Source organism: Choristoneura fumiferana, chromosome 5 (genome assembly GCF_025370935.1).
Source record: "Choristoneura fumiferana chromosome 5, NRCan_CFum_1, whole genome shotgun sequence".
NCBI classification, from domain to species: Eukaryota; Metazoa; Arthropoda; class Insecta; order Lepidoptera; family Tortricidae; genus Choristoneura; species Choristoneura fumiferana.
This window is the reverse complement of record NC_133476.1, coordinates 7,122,764-7,140,520: the sequence shown is the minus strand read 5'-3', so window position 1 is coordinate 7,140,520 and position 17,757 is coordinate 7,122,764. Positions and strand designations below refer to the sequence as shown.

At 39.0% G+C, this 17,757-nt stretch overlaps 1 protein-coding gene across 6 annotated transcripts in view; it reads left to right on the top strand.

Annotated features, from left to right (window-relative positions):
- CLIP-190 (Cytoplasmic linker protein 190) overlaps positions 1–17,757 on the top strand; it is a 56,042-nt gene that overhangs the window by 31,079 nt on the left and 7,206 nt on the right. For all 6 annotated transcript variants that reach the window (XM_074087689.1, XM_074087687.1, XM_074087688.1 and 3 more), the window contains 9 exons: positions 90–326; positions 404–593; positions 685–904; positions 2,802–2,858; positions 13,676–13,816; positions 15,024–15,155; positions 16,001–16,021; positions 16,330–16,501; positions 17,334–17,690. In XM_074087689.1, the coding sequence (XP_073943790.1) occupies positions 90–326; positions 404–593; positions 685–904; positions 2,802–2,858; positions 13,676–13,816; positions 15,024–15,155; positions 16,001–16,021; positions 16,330–16,501; positions 17,334–17,690 (1,527 nt within the window). The remainder of the gene's footprint in view (positions 1–89; positions 327–403; positions 594–684; positions 905–2,801; positions 2,859–13,675; positions 13,817–15,023; positions 15,156–16,000; positions 16,022–16,329; positions 16,502–17,333; positions 17,691–17,757) is intronic.

Here is a 17,757-nt window from a genome sequence, read left to right as displayed (position 1 = left end):
ATGGAAGAGCAACCCCCTAAGTTGACCCTACTTTATGAGAAACATTAAATTTTAAATAGAATGTCATCCTTGTCCTAATTTTTTTCCAGGTAAAAATGATGGATCAGTGGCGGGCGTCCGTTACTTCCAATGCGCCGAGAAACGCGGCGTGTTCTCCCGGCTGACGCGCCTGACGCGCACGCCGCTTGTGTCGCATGCGGCGCACGATGCGTCTCCCACTTCTGACGCTAGTAGCGTCTTTGAGAGGCCACCGTCCGGTGCCGCTCGGTACCGACGCACGCTGTCACCCAACGGCAGTGTACGAAGCGTCGTCAGCAGCAAAATGAGTATGTTTCCCTGTAAAGACAAAGCTGACATCTTTCTGTTTATACGGTCAAAATGCTATAAATATTTTTTCTTTCAGACGCATCAATTTCGACAACGACCAATGGTGAACTTCGCCTCGGCGATAGAGTTATAGTATCGAGCAGCCGCGGGAGCAAAGCTGGTACCCTAAAATATGTAGGCGTCACGGAATTCGCTCCCGGCGTTTGGGCAGGAGTCGAACTAGACGACCCTCTTGGGAAAAACGATGGTTCCGTCGACGGGAAGAGGTATATCATTGATATTATTTTCAGAAAGTTGAAGGGTCAACAGAAGCAGGAGTACAAGATGTTTACAGTACTGAGTTCACACAATTTCCAGGTACTTCGAGTGCGCGCCCCGTTTCGGTCTGTTCGCGCCGATAGCGAAGGTGTCGCGGTCGCCATCGAACCGCAAGCCAGGCGCATGCGCTATCCACAGCAACGGTCGCATGACACCGATGCGACGCTCGAACTCACGCGAGTCGCTCACGTCGCTGGGCACGTCAGTGGCGTCGTCACGCGTGGGGGTGAGACTCGGGGTGACGGCGCTCGGAGCGCAGGTAGGCTAGCCCCGCGCGCGGTCGGCCGAGCCGCCCGCCCGCGTCGCACGACCTCCCGTACCGCACCGCAGTGCGCCCAGCCTGCTCGATAAAACACTCCTCGTCAAACACGTCGACTACGACCGCTGCGCCGTGATCGCTATACCGCAACCAAAGATTTATTACGATATCATGACGTGTAAAACCCGAAGCCGAGAGCTAGTACCCCGACGTTGGGCTAGCGAGACGCTGCCGAAGTCGTGGCGTTGCTCGGAAAGCGTTTTGAGCGTGGTAGATCGTTCGAGGTCGCGGTCGTGGCGCAGCGGGTCGAGCGGGTCGGGCAGCGGCAGCGCCAGCAGCGGCGGCGAGGTGGTGCGGCGCGGCGGGCGGCCGGCTGCCGTGACGAGGGCCAGCCGGGGGGCCGCCGCTACCGACATCTTCGTCGACATGCCGCCGACAAACACGCACTTCTCCGGCTTCGGGAAAAGCTACCACTACTCTTGCGTGTCGCCCTTCCAGTTCACTTACCCGAACATCGTTTACATTTGAGTGCGCTTGTGTTATTCAAGAACTTAACTATCAGTATTCCTATTGCACGATATTGTTGAATTTGATATGATAGATATGATACATACGTACAGTTTCCGTCCTCTTTGTTTTCTTCCTCGGATTTCTTTGTTCTCAAATATGTAATTTGTACCCGGTGATTATCTACCTACTTTAAATCGTACACGATGGTCTCCGGAGCGACACGCGAGAGAGTGGTTATACTCGTAATATTGTATGTAGAGTGCGCTTATTGTTTGCATGGGCATAGTTTGATTAATATGATTTTATTTTTGGTCTGTAGCTGGCACCCCTTGGTTTGGCCCTTGTGTTTAATTTTACACTTTATTTTTGTTGACGATCTATCATCTTTCCACGTAGAACAAAGAAAGATAATGAGTTGTCAACGAGCTTATTTAATTAGTACATATTCATTATCTCATTAATCGATTCGCTTAAAGTGCGCTTATATCTGACGTTTATTTGAGTAGGCCAGCAGTAGTCATTCCCCAGACAAGACGTCTCTTATGATTTTCGACTGTGATATTATTTTTAAGAATCCCCAATTGTGGCAAGACTGTTGAAACTTTCTTTATACTAAGACGTGTTTTTATAATTAACTAATTATTTGGTGTGCAGAATATAAACACGAATGTGTGCTTATTCCTTGGCATACAGAATCCTAAATCGAATCCTTCAAGATCTCCTTTAGACTTAATTTTTTATTGATCTATAGTTCCATTTGCAATACCAAAGACATCGAAATTCATTCATTCCATTTAATAACTTTGCTTGTTTTCTTTTTGGCAGTAGTATTGTCTGCTGAAATAACAAATTAATACTTTGTGTTTCCATATATATACTGAGCGGCAAAAAATCTGTCCCTCAAATGTATGCAGAATCGGTAATTTTGTATGAAGGGTGGGCCAAATTTTGTGCCGCCAAGTATATATTGTTTAAATATGGAAGCTCATAGTACCACTACACCACTGTGTACGATGGAGCATAGTTCATGCAATTATTTTGTAGCCACATTGCATTTTCATACTTGATGCTTTGTTGATATGAAATAAATCTATGTTTGACTGAAGTTGTGTCGAATGAAATGAAGTTTCATTCTACACATCGTCAGTTTTCATCGTATATCGCATTCTTTCTGACAATTTTTGGACAAACCCATAACGATGGCTCAATTTGCTGTAAAAAAAGTATTTGTAAGATTTGGGCTTGGTTGCCCAATCCATATCCCATCCATCCAGTCATATCATAACAGTTTGTCAAATATGTCAGAAAGTAACCTTGGCGTAGCATAGTTCCTTAACGTGTTGTTTTGGTTTCCCCCATGTTTTTGGCACTGTCACTAACGGCACAGCGGATCGGCGGTCCGCGAGCGTCGTCCACCCCTGTCTCGGCGAAAAACGCGCTTCAGGTACAGTACCCCACTATCGCCGCGCGGTAAACTTGACAGCGGACGTGTGCTTTGCGACAAAAGATTATATTATCTGCGTTTAGTCCGCTAAGATTCTTAGATCCTTTATGGATCAGCGTAGGTAATCCTAGTGGACTAAATCAAAATTGCTAAAATGGTCTTTGATACAGTATTGTCGCTGATAAAAATGGTTCGGTCATAGTTTTGGATCAAATCTTAGTTCGGAGATGCGTTCGGGGTTCGGATTTTGATACTACATACTGCACATCTACACGTATATCTGCAGTGTTTAATAATTTGTTGGACATTAAGCTTTGAACCGAGCCATTTTAACCATACTTTTGTAGTTAAGCACATGCCGATATTTGGTATATCGTTCGCCGGTATGTGGGGCTTCCGTATTTTAAACTGTCCCTTTGACAGTTCGTTTGATTGTTGATAAAGTTTGAAAAGCAAGCATGTCATTTTGATACTAAAAATGTTTTGTTTCTAATAAGAAACTAAATCGCTAACTTAAATTTATTTCAGGAGTAATATTTTAGACTGTCCATAGAATAAACGTAACTCTAGAAATTTTCCTCTGTAAAGTAATAGGCAGATGTCAATTACACATTACACGCACATAAAGTACAAATGTAATACAGCCATTTTTACAAATTCGCATTAGAAATAAACTGTTTTGTTGTCCGATATAGATGTAAAAATGTACCTATTGTATTGAGCTTTTAAAGGAACCTGTGATATTTTGGATTTTTTTGTTTTCGAGGGATAAGAATGCCACATTAACTCCTTTTCTCGTTATATAGACAATCCCAAGGCTAACCCGTTCACCAATGATTTGCGGAATAAAATGCAACTTTTTTGTGTGAACCGGAACACATTAATGCCTTTTTGTCTCAGTGTGACTGTTACTTTGTTTAATTATTTCGGAGCTATACTATAAAGGGTTTGTGGGGTTCGGACGAGGAAACATTTAATTAAGAATATTCAAAACATTTTATTTAAAATCATGGTGAAAATATATTGCAAAGTTTTTTGGTGCATTTATATAATGATTGTGGAATAATTTATTATTTATCTACTTTTAAAATACCAGTGCCTGTAAGATATGATGATATTCATAAAATTAAGGTCTCACTTTTGACTCGAGCATTACAGTGCTTTAGGATAGGTTAACTTTTAACTTATTAATAATTTCTAAATAAGTATAACTTACTATGTAATTGTTAATTTTAAAATATACATTAAGCATTATGTATGGATTTTAATTCATTCATAAACTATCCTAGTTTATTCGATTCAATAAAATTTAGCTATATTTGTGTTGTGTATCATTCCTATCCTGCATTATCCTATAACTATACTTAATGATAATAAATTCTATGAATTAACTACCCGTTGTTTTATTGTAAACCGTCGTAACCAGAGTTGACTAATTGAATGATCCAATAGCACTGAGTGTGGCTGTAAGTAAACAATGATGAGCACGAACGTTTACCTACATGATGATTTAATTCATAACTTATCATTCTAAGATTCTTTTACAGCACATGAATACTTTTTCCTCAAACACCCCAGATCGCTTTCGGGAAACGTTCGTGCAAGTGGAACTTCACCTGCCAAGCCTTTGACGACTGCATGTTCGTATATTTGCGCTTTCCAAAACTGAATATCGTCACTACTTTGAAAAAAAAATCTCTAATCACTAATCAATACATCAACAAAATTTACCCTTAAAATAATGTTCATATTAAGTTCTCTCAAAAAAATAATCGACTTCAAGGAACGAACTTTTAAAGTAGTGACGATATCATGTTACTGTGAATGAATATGGGTTAGCTTAAATTTTGAATTGGTTATGGGATACACTGTAAATATACCTACACTTGAAATGATTGGCTTTTATTTTCGACAAACGTGAGATAGAGGAAACAAAACACTTGCACATTATCAGTCAAAATACTAATCAGATGACAGCAGCCTTGGCACTGAAATCATCAGTAATAATAATTGATAGGCTTTTACTCTTTGATTGTCTGGTTTTTTTTTATAATTAATAGTATACAATACCTAAATGCCAAATGGCATTCTTCAATTCTTTAAAAATCAATACTTACCTATAAGAAGGCTAGGCTTGGCGTTCAATAGGTACTTAATTCAGTCAGATAGATTGCAATGAGCTGGTTTCATTGGTTTTACCTACTAGGTACTCATTAATTAAACTTTTATAGGTATTTAATTTATAACTGAATAAACTGCTCTATTTAGGATTTGTCCAACCGATCGGGTTAGGGCAGGGCAGGGATATCCCATAACATCAGTGCCCTTAGTGTAAAGTTTTCGTTTACAAAATACGTCTCGATCGCGTTCGCGTTAAAATCTCAATTTGTATGCAAACACGAACAGCGCCTATAGCGGAACGTTTGTGATGTTTGTGTTTCCATACAAATTGAGATTTTAACGCGAACGCGATCGAAACGTATTTTGTAACCGAAAACTTACACTAAGGGTACAGAACAATACGAATAACGTAGAACTGCTAAATACCTTGCCTAGTATAAAGCAGAAAGTTTACCCATAGATATTATAGCGCTTGAAAGGAATAATTAAAAACATCTCTGCTTTATAGTCGACACACTGGCACATCTTAATACCCTAATAGGCGAACTGTAAAAAGTAATGTTTTACAAAAAAGCCACGTTAGTTCCGTTTTTAGCCACATTCTTTGTCGTAGTGTAGGTATTACCAATTACGTCGCTAACAAGGGTAAAAATACAGACACGTGAACGTTGATAAGTGACGTTTTTGTATGTATCTATGTATGTTATGTGACAAGCCAGAAGTAATATATCTAAAAAAATATGAAAGACCTTTGAATCCAATCCGTCAACCGATTCTTTATTGATTGTAGTAGGTAGGTAATACAACCCTACGGCCTATAGGCCACGACAACCACGACCGGCGGCGTAGTGGCATTTTATCTGACCGTTGCGTGCGTCTTGCGGCGAATATCGCAACCGTGTAACTAATTAGCAGAAACAACGCTCGCCGCGCTGCATTCCTCATTGACAAAACAGCCTCTAGACACCTCATGGCGAACGAACAATTTCTGTCAACACATCTGACTAGATCAGATAATAACGTCAAGTCAGTTCCGACTACTTCCGTAAATCGTAAATATCACCGTCCTCCAGATTGTTTCCAGATCACTTTCCTTGCAAAAAGCACAAAACACAGATAGTTCAGAAGTCAATCTCCATACAAGTGCGCTCGAGCAACGCACATATAGACACTGCTCACGGACACGATATCTCGGACCGGTTGGGACCAGTGCGAGCGCGAGTGCCATCCGCTTGAGACACGCCTCTGTGAACTTTTTTGTGCAATAATGGAGCAACAAAAAAAAGTTCTTATAACTGTTCAGTGGACGGTTGTTTAAATGAAATAATCGTGAATTTCGCCAATAAAAAAATCGACGCAAGATATTTTCTGTGACAAATTTATAATATAACAATGACATTAAAATTTAAATATTTTAGATATTAATTTATATTTCCATTCTTCCCGTTTCATTCTCAACAATAAATTAAACAACTAGTTACGAGTGCCACAGAGTGCCACTACCACGATAGTTTATTGGTGCATAAGCTATAGTTGACAACCTTAGAGCGACCGCCGAGCGTAGTAGGTATGAAAAGTGAAGTACATACATGAGATTGACTTCTCCAGGGCTACTACGAAACTCGAAGTTCGTGTCGTGCGGTCCCTCTGACACTTATGCTATTCAATACGAGAGCGAGAGAGACGGTACCATACGAGCTTCGAGTTTCGAGTTTCGTAGTAGCCCTATCTGTGTTTTGTACAAAACTCTACCTTAGGCATCTAAGTAGTCTTGGATGCTGTCTTGTCGATGGAATTCCTGAAGGTCCTTGCAAAAAAAAAGTCGTACGATTTACAAACATTAGCTTGCGTCAGTACCTACCTAATAAATAATGCGTCCTCGTAAATAAAAGCCAAGTTGGAGTATTTTCCTTTTAAATTACTACAAAGGTTGTGGTGAACTAAAACTACGACATCACGACCAGTTGGCCTGTTGCCAGCAAACTTTATAGTTCTATACAGTTCATAGACTAGGTATATTATGACCAGAAATAAACATTTATTATTTATAGCCTTTAATGATAGTGGTTTTAACACCTCTACAATAATGAAAAACTTAAAATCAATTGTCATAATATATTAAATATGGTCTTTCTTGTAAGAGGCTCTCATTGCGAACAGAATAACACTGACTATAAATTTCACTCTATTATGCGCTTGCCTTGTAGATTATTTATACGACAAGAACCGCGTTCTACTCGTATATATTATTGTTTACCAGTTCACTATTTTTATGGTAAATGTAGGGGTAGTAAAGGACCAACTAACATGAAACGGTTTCAACTAATCAGGTCGTAAAGGGCAAACATTATAAAGTGAATCCTATACACCCATATTCATTACATGTCTTGTTATTATAGTCATGCAAATGGCAGGTCTTAAAGGTCAAGATGCATAAATTTATGACTTAACGTCGTAGTTTATGGTTTATGGTGATATTTACACCCATTAAATTATTATTTTCTGGTGTTTAGGCATGTCAATATGTGGGGCGTAAAGGTCGAATTTTTCAAGATATCAAAATTTTAACTATACAGATCGATAGAGCTTGAAATTCTGAACAAAACTGTATATATAACTCATTTTCGATGTTTTGTCCTTTACGCCAAATGAACCTAAAGGTATCGATATACAGAATACTAGAAATTTTTAAACGGAATTAAAAAGACACCTCGGTGATCTTAACAATCATTAAAAATCATAATAAAAAAATGTGTGTAGAGCACTGGTGTAGGTACACAAACTTGTGAGCAAAGATCAAAAATATCTGAACACGCTTCTACGCCGTTGTCAATAGAGTCGTGTTCAGATATTTTTGCTCACAAGTTTATGATGCCATCCACGAAGACGCGTGATTTTGATAAAATTAGACATTAATGACATTGTAATAAGAACCACGGCACGCGTCATCGTGAATGACTCTACCTAAACCTTCGTATCGGTTTGCCTAAATTATAAATTGTCGTCAGTGATGTCACGTAGGTATGACAAAGGTCCTGCACACTAACTGTGAGGTGTTGCATCCGAAGACGTAAAAAACTTATGCTCTTCATGAGAAGAGGAACATTTGGTTTAGGCTACCCGGGGAATGATCCCCGGGTAGCCTAAACCAAATGTTCACGTTACGCCACTGGTAGAGAAACGTATATTTTTGTATGTAAACTCTTTATTGCACATAAAAATAAAAATACAAATACACAGAGAGGAGAGCTAAGGCGAGCTTATCCCTAAAAAGGGATCTCTTCCAGCTAACCTAGTTAAGAGAAGACAATTTATTATATAGAGGATAAGACTGGTACATAATTCAGGACCGGACTCTGAATTCATATTTTGAATAGAATTCCGACAGACATTCCAACTGAGGCCAGCCTGCCATGTTCAGAAGGATTAACATGTAAACGTAAACTCTAGTTTATCTATTGGAATGTAAATGCAATACCCCTGGTGTTGCAGATGTTTATGGGCAGTGGTGATGTCTTACCATCAGGAGACCCACTTGCTCGTATGCCAAATGCCATCCAGTCGAATAAATAATAAAAAATTACAATAAAGGCCATAGACAATAAATGATATAATTTACAACATGCATGATTCGTAATCGTGGCTAGACTGAAATATGAAACGAGGCAGTCTTTCCTTACAAACCAGTCGACCTGAAAATCCTATTAAGCGTATTAAGCTACACACGCCAAAGGTGTCTATAGGGCTCAATTACTACTTATAATTCAAACTTCGTATCGTGCCGTCCCGCTGACGCTTATGTTATTTAATACAAGAGTGAGAGGGACGCATCGACACTAACTTCGATTTTCGAATTTCGTAGTAGCACCGCAGATTAAATTTTAAAATAAAGATAATATTCTACTATATATAATATAATATAATATATAATCTAATAAAATAATATTATAGACGCGAAAGTTTGTATGAATGTTTGGATGTATGTCCGTTACTCTTTCACACAAAAACTACTGAATGGATTTAAATGAAATTTGGCTTACAGGTAATATATACCACGGATTAACATATAGGCTACTTTTTATCCCAATAATAAGCCGTGGTGGCCTAGTGGTTTGACCTATCGCCTCTCAAGCAGAGGGTCGTGGGTTCGAACCCCGGCTCGCACCTCTGAGTTTTTCGAAATTCATGTGCGGAATTACATTTGAAATTTACCACGAGCTTTGCGGTGAAGGAAAACATCGTGAGGAAACCTGCACAAACCTGCGAAGCAATTCAATGGTGCGTGCGAAGTTCCCAATCCGCACTGGGCCCGCGTGGGAACTATGGCCCAAGCCCTCTTGTTCTGAGAGGAGGCCTGTGCGCAGCAGTGGGACGTATATAGGCTGGGATGACAATGACTGCTTATAATAGTAGACTTTAAAACGTACAGTAGTATGAATATAAGTTATCTTGAAATCTTGCTTTAATTACAACCACCTCTAGTGATCAGATTAGATAACATAATATTTGGTGTAAATATAGGTAATGGTACAGTCAGCAAAAAATATTGTATTAATTAGAAATTTTTAACGAAAACTAATTATACTATACAAACAAATCGGTCAGTTTATTTTATAGAGTGCGACAACAAAGACAAGAATACACATCAAATAGAATCTTAGTTTCCATATGCTTAAATGTTTGCATAGTTCAATCATTTCACGACATAAAGGACCGAACCCAAAGTATGGAAAATGTGGTTTCAGTTAAATATCCGGAGGTTTGGGGTATACCGTAGGCGACAGGCTAGCAACCTGTCACTATTGTACCGTTTGTGTCAAACTTAAAACATTTCTCTTGCTAAAAGTTTCTCCGAGGCGGTAACGTTTCGTATGCTCTGTCTACCCCATTTGGGAATACAGGCGTGATGTTTGTGTGTGTGTAACGTAATCCGTTGGTTAAAGCGCCTTCGAAAAATTTAAGCGTCTAATTTACCTTCAAATATAACCACACAGACAACGTAATTACTATACATATAGTAACGTATTTGCAGGTATGTTCATATAGGTACCTAACCTACTTGGCAGAGTTTCGCTCGGTAGGTATGTAGCAAAATCCCCGCTAAAGTGCAGGCTTATTGATCGTGTCGAATAAACGTCTCCAGACGCAATGGAACTCTCCTACTATTATGTTTTCTACTTCATTGGAGCATTGAATGCCATTATGAGCTATTCAATAGTGCTCTTAACAGGCCATTTGCCTTTAATGTTATCTTAAGTTATTTACGATTATCGATAGAATATGATTATTTATAGCGTCACATAATAAACTAATGGTGTAAGATAAAATCTTACAGATAATATTATACTAAAGTCAAAACACAAAATTGCACTTAGGTAAGTAATTAATTTCATATTTATAGCAATTGACACACCTGTTTCTTATGTACGAGTATGAGATAATGATTAGGCAGACAAATCCCTTTAGGGATAAGTTCGCCTTTGTACTCTTTTGTTTTGTTGTTTTCTTTTTGTATTATTTTTGTGTTTTATGTACAATAATGCGTTCAGGGTACTGTTGGGGCTGCCACGGTTCTGTAGCGCATCCGGGATGTTCGCTGAAGCGCGCGTGGACTGTTTTTACTCCACCATGCGCAAGAGGTGTGCGTCTCTGGTGCGCAGGGTGCGGGGCAGCGCCAACAGCGTCCTGAACATGATCGCGAGCAGATAGGACTGCCCGTATATAGAACGCTGTTGTGCCATCTCTAGTGGGATGGTTAAATAAGGAATTATTTTCATAAATTTAATTTTGTTTTTATTTATTTTTTATTTTATTTTATTTATTGTAATTTTTACTAACATAGGTTAAGATAAATTGTTTAACAAAATGAGTCGTAATGTTACTTGAATAAATGAATTTAATTATTATTATTATTATGTACAATAAAGTATTTACATACATACATACATACAAATGGGACAATGTAGTCTCCCAAATAGCTAATGTACCTACGCTGTTTCAAAATATCAGTCGCATTTAATGTGACTTGTGCTCTACATCTATCAAATACGACTCTACACGAACAATCACGCCCTGCAAGCATGCCTCTTTCTTCGAGGTTGTATGTCAGAATAAAGAAATCTAAAAAACCGTTTAAAACAGTATATTTTAGCTTTTAACGGAATTAAGTAGATTTAGTTTAGTAGACATTAGCTATGGTTCTAATCTTAGCCGGATAAAGACGGAACTAGGCGTAACGTAATTTGTACTCTGAAAGTGTGACAATTGGCACATCATTTCGGTAATAGTGCAATCGATTATCAATACGAACAATTTTTGATGTGCCATAAAGTTAAACCGAATTATTTTCTTCATACTGTTACGTTTAGTGTCTACCTAAGTTATATGTATGACTAGAGTTTACCCGCGGCTTCGCACGCGTAAACTATTCGGTCTGGTAGTTGGGCCAATCAACTTTTTTACCGACACTAATCTGTCCGCAACATTTTTCAAACAATTGCAGACTTTTGTAAGTAAACATGTTTTTCTGTAATTTAATAAATGGTGTACATGAATACATGCCATCCTACGTAAGTTCAACCTATTAAACCGTGAAATATCTTGTTGGAGGTGCGATTTTTTGGTAACGCCAGAGACAATTTTGGTAACGCAGGAGACGCCCAAAGTGTCGGTAAAATAGTTGATTGGCCCAGTTACAATTGACATTCCGGGATTTTACAAAATTCCCCTGGGAAATCCCAAAATATATATCGTGATCATCATTGAGGTTCTGTTAAGAATAACTGTCCGAAATTTCAAGACTCTAAAGCCAGCAGTTGAAATTTCAAGATTTTATCCCCATCCCGTGGGAATATTGGGATAAAAAGTAGCCTTAGTGTTATTCCAGAACTCCAGCTACCTACATACCAAATTTCATGACTAAGCCCAGTGGTTGTTAGTTCGAGATTTTATCCCTATCCCGTAGGAATATTGGGATAAAATCATCCCAGCCTATATACGTCCCACTGCTGGACATAGTTCCCACGCGGGCCCAGTGGGGATTGGGAACTTCACACGCACCATTGAATTGCTTCGCAGGTTTGTGCAGGTTTCCTCACGATGTTTTCCTTCACCGCAAAGCTCGTGGTAAATTTCAAATGTAATTCCGCACATGAATTTCGATAAACTCATAGGTGCGAGCCGGGGTTTGAACCCACGACCCTCTGCTTGAGAGGCGATAGGTCAAACCACTAGGCCACCACGGCTTATTATTGGGATAAAAAGTAGCCTATATGTTAATCCGTGGTATATATTACCTGTAAGCCAAATTTCATTTAAATCCATTCAGTAGTTTTTGTGTGAAAGAGTAACGGACATACATCCAAAATCCAAACATTCATACAAACTTTCGCGTCTATAATATTATTTTAAAGATTATATATTATGTATTATATTATATTATATATAGTAGAATATTATCTTTATTTTAAAATTTAATCTGCGGTGCTACTACGAATTTCGAAAATCGAAGTTCGTGTCGATGCGTCCCTCTCACTCTTGTATTAAATAACATAAGCGTCAGCGGGACGGCACGATCGATACGAAGTTTGAATTTTGCACTTCGTAATGCCTACGCAGTTGGAGTTAGAGGTGTACCTAAACATTTCTTTCGATTTTCCTTATTTTGGAAATGCTCCACATTAAGATCACCGCGTTGAAGTTTTCTATTATATATTTAAAAAATCTCGGTGGCAATTATACAAACTTTTACACTCAGGTCAGTCCGAAAATCTGTACGTACCTACTACAACCGCATGTTAATTTATTAATTGCTCGGAATTCTTTAATGGTTTATTTAACACACGCGGTCGCGAAAGTGTGCGAAGGTGTTTGTTGTGGTCGACGGAACGTTCAGGTGCGTCATCAAAAGAGGAAAATAGCCGAGACATCTGACATCAGCGATGGAAAAAGATCCCGTTCGAAGTCTTCTTTACTTTAAGACCAATTAAGTGATATGATTTTATAACATCACTCACACATACACACACACACGCAGACGCGCACACACACACGCACACCTACACACTCACACATACACACATAGTATAAACGCTAGTTTTACTTTTTTGCCGGTTGTTTTGTGTCAATTTTGTAATTTTTTATTTTATTTTAATATTATTTTTTTCCTGCATGTTGTCGCTTAATTCTAAAGTTTTACAAATCTGTTAATCGCACTCGCAGACGTCCAAGATACAGGCTCAGCCTAGTTTGGAGTCTGATAGATATGTTCTGTATGGTATCAAATAGGTTTCTGTTAATAAAATATATTTGTATTTGTATTTTGTATTTGTAACATAGAAGACAGAAATAAAAATGTTTAGTTAAGCATAATTATATTATGTAAGTATTTAGATTCTTACATCATATTTCGTTGATTTATTTATTGTAAGTATAAGAAACATGTTTTGAAAAAATGGCTGTATTACAAATTGCAAACGTCCATGGAAATAGCAAACAGGCTGGTAAATAGGCAAATTTATACTCATACTTACTGGGATGCAATTACGGGTGAAAATGAGTTGATAAGAATTAGGACGGGCGGTTTTGACCAGCATTTTGATATAAACTTGCAAGCCCAATTCCTGCGAATTCTTAGCAACTCTTTCCTCGTAATTGCTCGATTGGTCATCCCCCTTGACTTAGTTCTATTGTAACAGGAGCTGCTACGCGAGAAGCAGCATCACTTAGAGCGGTTGATGCGAGAACGGGAGTTGGAGCGGGCAGAGATTGCGAAAGTCTCTGTGCAGGCTGACCGAGCTGAGACTGCGTTGGCACAACTACAGAAGGAAGCAGCACAGGTACACAGTTTTTATTTTATTTAGTAAGAAGACATGAAAATGATTTTGAAAATAATAGAAGTGCAGCGGTACCGATATTAAAGTGGATGTAGAGAAGCATTACAGATTTAAGAAGCATCGTTCCGCTTTGCCTTTACCGTGTTTGTTCTAAAAATAACAATTTTGAATTAGTTTCACTCCTACTTCCTTAAACCTTGTTTCATGGTGGGTAACAAATTTGAATTGGGTCGCTACGTTACTAAGCGTGTGCTATATCGAATGCTATCCTTGACGTATTCGTAACGCACTGTTAGGCAGTAGGTACCTATGGGGTGTTTTCAAATTAATCCAGATTATAATTTCGGCAGGACTAAGCACTCAATAATAATAAATAAATAATAAATATCATGGGACACTTCAAACCAATTGACCTAGTCCCAAACTAAGCAAAGCTTGTACTATGGCTACTAGGCAACGGATAAACATACTTATATAGATAAATACATACTTAAATACATATTGAACACCCAAGACCCGAGAACAAACATTCGTATTATTCATACAAATATCTGCCCCGGCCGGGAATCGAACCCGGAACCTCAAGCTTCGTAGTCAAGTTCTCTAACCACTTGGCCATCCGCTCGTCTTGTAAATGTTTTTCAGGATACTTTATTGGTATCGAAAATACAAACTGAGACATGGATGCACAGAAAAACCAGAAAAAGAGACCAGCACTGGGAATCGAACCCAGGTCCTCAGCGATCCGTGCTGCGTGATATAACCCCTACACCACTGCTGGACAAAACCCGATAAAACCCCCCGTAAAAGTAAAAATAACAAATTTGGAGTTGAAATAAAAAATACAAAAAGACTCCAAAAAACCAATCATACTTTATTGGTAGTTTACAAAATGTTTCTATACATTGGTTCATGTTGATGTTTAAAGCATACCTACCGCGTTATATTTTGTAAGTATCGAAAATTGCGATTAAAAACCTTTTCGGTGTTGTGTGTGTAGTCAAAGTTACCTAACTATACACTTAAATATTCGTATAGATTTTATGATCATTCATCGTTCGATTACGTGAATTAAGCTAAGTCTTGCCCTCCTACATTCGCCTACTGGTGGTTGGATAACAGTATTAATTCATTAGCTATAGGTAGTCTGCGCAATATAACCCAACTGTACAGAACGACAAATATTAAATAATCTTGACATACTTTTCAGGCGACAACGGAGAATGGCAAACTAAAAGCTGAACTGGACCGATTAACGCAGCAGTTGGAAGACGAAAAGCAGAAAGTCGAAGACCTGCTTTTTAAGCATGAGGAAGAGAACATCAACAAGGAGGATTACAATGTAAGGAGATACTGAAATTGACAATGTTTATCTACCAAACCGATTAACTACCTTCCTACGTAGCAAACATGCTATTCAAATAAATAATTTAATGAATCAGGCGTTACTTTGCGGAGGTCCATATCAATGAACTAAAACAATAACTTTGCTCACCCGCGACCTTATGAAATATCGTGTTTTATGCAGTTCGAGCAATGCAACTTGACATGTACTAACTGGAATAACTATCTGTTATATGAAGAACGTATTATCCGGCGAGAGAATAAAGGAGTATAACCAGTCAAAACGATCGAGACAAAGACACAAATTCTTTTTTAATGTTTTTTATTCTGGACTATGGAACAACCTATAACCTCTCCAACCTCTTTGCCTTTATGCGACCATGCACCTGTCGTAACTTGAGCGGTGTGCAGAAAACTCTTATTTCATTTTTATAAAATTAATTGATCGAGACTTCACAAATTCTAATGTTTTTTTCTGTTATGGAGAAAGGTTATTCCTAACGGTAAAAAAACTCTTTCATTTTATAAAATTTTCATTCAAAATCTGATATTTCATTGTTATTCCTAACGATAAAAAAATAAAGCTCCATTATTGCATTCATCATTAATTACGCTGAGGCAGGCAATGAGAAGTTATTATAGCACCCAAAAGGCCAGTTAGAAGAGAACGGGGAGATAATGAGGCATGCAATTTCTTTGATCACGCCACATTTCCGCGCCATTTTAAATCAAAAGGGACAAATTGGCTACAATCTGCTTAGGTTCCGTTAACCATTCACGTGAAGGGTTAAATAAAGCTAACTTGCGCAACGAAAACTATTAAGATGTGACTTTTTGTTTCAGAAATACAAAGATGCCATGGAGGTGAGTAATTCAAGGCTAAAACCAAGGCTAAACGTAGGTCCAATATAACGTTGCCTACACACGTATATTATCAAATTAGAAGACGGCGAGAACCAAAAACGAAGAAGAAAAACGAAACGACAGAGAAGAAGTGTAAGGCAGTGGTGAAGCGCCTATAGAACTCCATTTCCACTGGCTTGCCCAATATTTACAAAATACGGCAACAGGACGCAAATCTTTATTTACTTTATTAACATGGAAACATCTGACGCTACAACACTGGTGTAAGGGCCTCCCCACATCTAAAGAGCGTTCCGCTTTATTTACAGGCAGAGAAGTTTGCCCGCGACCAACGCATCCGCGAACTGGAGGCGGAAGTGGCGTTACAGGCGGCGCGGGCAGACGCGGCCGCCGCCACGCTGCGCGCCGGCGACCAGCAGCGCGCCGCCGAGCTGAGCGCGCTCGCCGACCAGCACCGTGACGAGCTCGCCGCCGCACACAGTCAGTACACACAGTCTGTAGCCTGTACAGAGGTGGCGCGTATAGTCTTGAAATATCCTGAAAAGTTTAGGTACAGTTTCAGAAAAAAATCGTTCGTCCATGTGAAACAGTTGGGAAGGCGACCGGATGGCCAAGTGGTTAGAGAACCTGACTACGAATCTTTGAACTCCCGGGTTCGATTTTCGGCCGAGGCAGATATTTGTATGAATAGTACGAATGTTTGTTCACGGGTCTTGGATGTTTAATATGTATTTAAGTATGTATTTATCTATATAAGTATGTTTATCCGTTACCTAGTATCCATAGTACAAGCTTTGCTTTTGAACAATATTTTCGGCGAAAAGCCAGGATCCCAGAATTTCCGCTAGTATATTATCCATGGGATTCCATTAATCATCGAAGCTGAAGCAGAGAAAAGGGGATAGCAGGACGACTTGGATGCGTATAAAATCGAGGGGCAGGAACATGTTTTCAACTATGAGATGTGTGTCGGAAAAAAGGAACTTCGTACAGTGGGTGGTAGGCTATTAAAACAATGGGCACTCAAAAATATGAGAGGAAGAAAGAATCCAGGGTTAACAATCTAGAAGCTTAGTTGTCTAACGCGCTCGTCTTCACAATCGAATTCACCATGACTTTCTACCACCATCTTATACCGATAAACTGAAAAAAGGTGAATGCGGTTGCGATCACGGGCCGACCAACACAATAAGCCCCCTCCATACCTTGTGATTTAATCAAACACTTAGGTATCTATCGTATTAAAACATTACCTACTTTCTAAACCTAATCGCTGCAATCTTTTGTAATTCTTGATGTTTCTTATTTCCAGCGCTGTCTTCGGAGCTTCAAAAACTCTTGGACGAAGCGTACGCCCTGCTTAAAGAAAAGGACAGCGAAAAGGATTCCATCGGAAAGAGCATGTCGGAGGAATTGACGAAAGTAAAGACCGAGTATGAGAAAGCTCTGGCCGAAGCCAAGTCTAAGATCTCAGTCGCTCAAACAGAATTCGACACGCAAGTATCCGTTTTTACCGCCAAGTTACAACTGGCGGAATCGAAACTGGAATCTGAAAAGCAGAACTTAGAAAGACTGAACAAAGAGAACAGTCAGACTGTCACAGATTTAAATGCCAAACTGGCACAGCTCCAAGCGTCTGTTGACGACAAGACACATGAATTAAATAAAGGTACGTTTCTTAACTAAGTATAAGTGATATTAATGTGTAACTTTTGAAATTAATCCATTAACTTTGC